The 4,887-nt window shown below is 42.3% G+C and overlaps 1 protein-coding gene across 6 annotated transcripts in view; it reads right to left on the bottom strand.

Moving 5' to 3' along the window:
- sorcs1 (sortilin-related VPS10 domain containing receptor 1) overlaps positions 1–4,887 on the bottom strand; it is a 177,144-nt gene that overhangs the window by 31,651 nt on the left and 140,606 nt on the right. For all 6 annotated transcript variants that reach the window (XM_019879670.1, XM_019879675.1, XM_019879671.1 and 3 more), the window contains 2 exons: positions 4,072–4,205; positions 2,557–2,670 (listed from right to left, as the gene is read on the bottom strand). In XM_019879670.1, the coding sequence (XP_019735229.1) occupies positions 2,557–2,670; positions 4,072–4,205 (248 nt within the window). The remainder of the gene's footprint in view (positions 1–2,556; positions 2,671–4,071; positions 4,206–4,887) is intronic.

Genomic DNA, 4,887 nt, shown 5'->3' on the forward strand with positions numbered 1-4,887 from the left:
GATAAAATAGAAGATACTGGTAAGTATTTACACTTGTGTGTGTGTGTGTGTGTGTGTGTGTGTGTGTGTGTGTGTGTGTGTGTGTGTGCGCACACACACACACACACACACACACACACACACACACATTTATTTATTTCTTTATTTATTTTTTCCGGAATTTTCAGAAAAGTCCACTTTCATCTCTGTTTATTTTAAAATGAGATTAAAAAAAACAACATCCAAAATTAATTTCATACAGAGCTGATTTTTTTGTTTTAAACAGATATATTTACAGTCTGCGTTTTGTAAATACAAGCGCGCCAAAGTAGGAGTCATAATGAATAACATTTTCTTTAACAGAAAATCCAAACAACAATTCTGAACTGAATTGACCATAAAGTGCCTTCAAATGCTGCTGCCAGCTTCCAGCTGCCAAATTCACAGTTGACTCCCTAAATCTTGCCTTAGGAATATCATCGCTATGCTGCCATGATAATCGGTGAGCTTGATCACGACCAGCTGGCGCTCGTGGACGAAGTGAATGGCATCCAAGAAAAAATGGAACATTGAAATAATACACTGTGTACATGTTTGAAATGACATTAAAATCTTCACATGCTCCCAGATAAAACTATGATAAATCTCTAAGGCTCCCAGAAATAATTCATCCATTACATCATCCATCCTTCCATCCATCCGTCCATTTTGTAAACTCATTAGGGTGAGGGGAGTGCTGCAGCCTATCTCAGCTTGACTGGGCAAGAGGCGGAGTAGACTCTGGACTGGACGGAAGCCAATCAAGGTCATACACTTTCCACTTTTGCATTGCAGTAAAATATACAGTGATCCCTCACTATATCGCACTTCATTTATCGCGGCTTCAATACATCGCGGTTAGGAGACCTCAAAACAAAGGTTGACCGCCGTCATACCCAAGCAGCCTCACTCATGCAGCCCTTGTGGAGACCGCTGTGGCGCCACCAGCACATATCCCGGGCAACAAAGCTCAGATTCTACAATGCCTCAGTCATCTCCGTCCTCCTGTACGGCTCCAAAACCTGGCCACTGAATAACTCTTGCGGCCAGGCTTGATGGCTTTGACTCCAGGGCCCTCAGAAGGATTGAAGGTATCTCGCGGAGCAGGCTTTAAGAGACAGAACCAAATAGCCGCCAGTCTCCCGTCTCACTGTAATGCGGCGAATACGATGGTACTCTTCACTTTACGCCGCTCTGACCGTGTAGCCGGCATAAGCCTGCAGCTAGCTGTTGGCCAGCTATCCCCGTGCAGCGGATGTGTTTATGATAAGACAATTAATTGATGAGGAGGAGGAGGCAAAGAGAGACGTGGTGCTTTTTTCGGACAAGCCCAATCACCCCGCTCTCTTTCTCTCTTGTTTGCTCGCGCTCGCTTTCGCTTTCACTCTGCCCCCCCCCCCCCCCCCCCCCCCCCCCCCACGTAGCAACCACAACAGAGTGAAGCGACACTGATCAGAGAGTATACAACTGACAAGACACTCATCAGAGTCAACAGCATGACAAGACACTGATCAGAGTCAACCAAGTGACGGGACACAAGGGAAGGTCCTGGGTGGGGCATCAAGCCAATCAGCTCACGGGATAAATCATTAGTCGATGTCAGCGCCAGGAACCAATCATGCGTGTACAGCCATGTACAAAACCCCTGAGTCATTCGTCATTTTTTTCTGAATACAGTACTTTGGAAAAAAATGCGATGTGGTGAAGCCGCGATAAATGAAGGGATCACGGAATTATAACCATTTCGAAAAACATACTTTCCATCTATGCAGTTGCAGCATGGAAAAATAAGTGATCCTGGCTTGAGCTGAAGGTTGCATACACCATGCTTATAGGCTGTTTTTGACAGAGCCTGCATTTTAATGCAAATTGTTAAGGGATGCCACCATTGCAATGTTGTGAAATGCTGTATAGGTGTCAGTAAAAGGTGATGTTTTGTTACCCTACGCAATGGAATCAGCAAAAATATGAATGCATTTATTAAACAGTTTTATGTTTTGTGTCTTTACAAATTGTGTACGATTAATTTCATTGAGTCAAATACATTCGATAAACCCAATCCAGTTTTCATCTCAAAGGCCATCAGTTGAAAGCGGAGATAAGATCAGATATAAAAAAATCAACACTAAGTAATGTGGAGTGGATTATGAATAATTTTGAGAATTTGCTAACACATTTTGGTTTTCAAAAAGAAAAAGTGGGAATGTCATTTTATTTGCTTCTGCTGTAAATGATTTCAAGTTCACAATATTTTTCTTTTGATCATTGCTATTTTCTGTTTTGATTGACAGGATAATCAAGTCTTTCCTGTTTCAGTCAACCATTTACAGGGAATTTTGTTTTATTAGGTTTCAGGGCACTATTAATTTAATACTCATTCATTCAATAACGTTGGTCACATCATTAGCATCAGTATGTAGCTTCCAGCCCTCATGACCCCTCAATCTGTCTTTGTTGGCCCTCGGACACTTTAACGTACAGTATCTCGAGCTACACATTTAACCAAAGCCTTTGAATCAGAACTCAGCCTGTGTTTACCCAGTGCTATTCAAGAAGGTCATCCCTGTGGTGCAACTCCTGGACATCACTGATGGATGGAACCAAAAGGCAGGCGTACACTTGCCATCCGTCCGTCGGTCGTAGCCATAATCACTGTAAGGATCCAAACAGAAACAATTTAATTTGGAACAGACTCACTGGCCTCTTTTTACAGTGTCTGTTTTGGAGAGGGGATTGAAGTCAACCTGCGAATTTACCTGTTTCAGGTGTACTATATTAGCTGGGGTGCACCAAAAACACTTTTTTTTTCCAGACAGAGTATGAGTGCACGCACCAATGTTTCAGTACTCACTCCGATACAGAGTACTGACACCTCATCATGTTTTGACATTTTGATGAAAATGTTTCATTAATCTGAATCCCTCTTTCTGTGTGTGTGTGTGTGTGTGTGTGTGTGTGTGTGTGTGTGTGTGTGTGTGTGTGTGTGTGTGTGTGGTTAGCATGTCGACCTCACAGTGCATAGGTTGTCGGTTCGATCCCGGCGCCGGCCTTCCTGTGTGGAGTTTGCATGTTCACCCCGGGCCTGCGTGGGTTTTCTCCGGGTAGGCCGGTTTCCTCCCACATTCCAAAAACATGCATGGCAGGCTGATTGAACACTCTAAAATTGTCCCTAGGTGTGAGTGTGAGCGCCGATGGTTGTTCGTCTGTGTGCCCTGCGATTGGCTGGCAACCGGTTCAGGGTGTCCCCTGCCTACTGCCCGAAGACAGCTGGGATAGTGTTCTGATTTTGTTGAGGTTACATTTGGTCTGGTTCCCTTTATGTGCCTTTTTCGTCTCCCCCTATTCTCGTCATCCATGTCACTGGTGTTGAACCAATCAGCTCCCTCAACCTTTTTGTGTCTTGTCCAGGGGTTTCTTGTTGTCTCGTCACTTTGCGTCTATTTCGCTCCCTGGGTTTTGTCAGTCATTGTGTGTCCGTGTGCTTCTGTCATGTTCTGGCGTGATGATAGGGGGGGACCCCAAAAATCAGTAAGACAGGAAGAGCAGGGTGGGCTGAACTAAATGTATTAACAAAAACCACTTGCAGGGTACACTGGAAAAAAAACTTAATCACAACACAAACAAAGTCCTGAAAACCACAAGAAACCAAAGTAACAAACAAAAAACCTAAGACAGGAGCACACACCTGACAGGCGAGGGATAACTGTAAGTGAGGGGTATACCAGGGGCAGATGAGGAGAAGGAGGGTGTGCTCCCAGTGTGTCAGGTTTGGAGCCATTGTCTGGAATTTTGACATTGTCGATTTTGGTTCAGAGTTTCAATGTCAATGTCTTTAACTTCCAAAACCAGATGACATGTGGCGACTTGATGGCAGAGGCGGAGAATGTGAGGAGGAAGTGTTTAGGTACAGGGAGTCCATCGGTACAGTACAAATTTAGATTCCATCAGTCTGAGTTGTACGACTCATGAATGCTTGTCAAATGTGATGGAATGCACCCTTTAAGGAGCAGCTCTGATGGAATATGGTTAAAAAAAAAAAAAAAAAGAGCTTACCATTCAAAGTCAGCCTCTGTGCAGTCACAGGGACCTGACGACATTGAAACCGAGTACAGCTTTCCCATCACACACCTGGACGTGGGCTTCAACTTTCTATAGACTCTTTTCACTCCCATCAGGCAGGGCTCCCCCTGTGGGCCCATTTCAAAGAAGTACCAAGATGAACGACGCATATTTTTCCAACTGTCACCTCTGCCATGAATAAGAACTTAGAGCAGGGGTGTCAAAGTCAAATGGACGGAGGGCCAGATAAAAAAAATTGCTGCAAGCCGAGGGCCGGACTGATCGAATGTTCATTGAAAATTTTAAAAATGACCACATATTGTTTATTGAACCAAATTTAATTGACTGAAAACCTAACAAATACATTCCAATATGGTCAGATAAATAAAGCAACATTTTTTTTATGGCTATGTCGGTAAACTTTAATTTTCAACAGGCACAAAAAAATTTCCTTTGTATAAAAATACCCATAACATGAATGAAAGAAGCCGATATTATTCAAGGCACTATCAATAGTCCATATTTTCTCTTTTAGCAAAAGTAGGCTAAATTTACTTAAAAGAAAAACAAATAATAGTACAGTAATTTTCGATCATTTACTCGAATAAAATATTTTTAAAACATAATTGGATTGAAATACAATAAAATAAAGTGCAAAAATGTATAAACCAAAAACAACACTTTCTTCAAGAAGTAACAAGCAGCGAAAGCAAATATTATACTTTAATTTTTAAACTTGAACTGACTAAAAACTCTTAATATGTGATTGCACAGTATATTATAAGTAATATTCACTTCTTTGAGGCTGAG

Source organism: Hippocampus comes, unplaced genomic scaffold, assembly GCF_001891065.2.
Source record: "Hippocampus comes isolate QL1 unplaced genomic scaffold, H_comes_QL1_v1.1 scaffold158, whole genome shotgun sequence".
Lineage (NCBI taxonomy): Eukaryota > Metazoa > Chordata > Actinopteri > Syngnathiformes > Syngnathidae > Hippocampus > Hippocampus comes.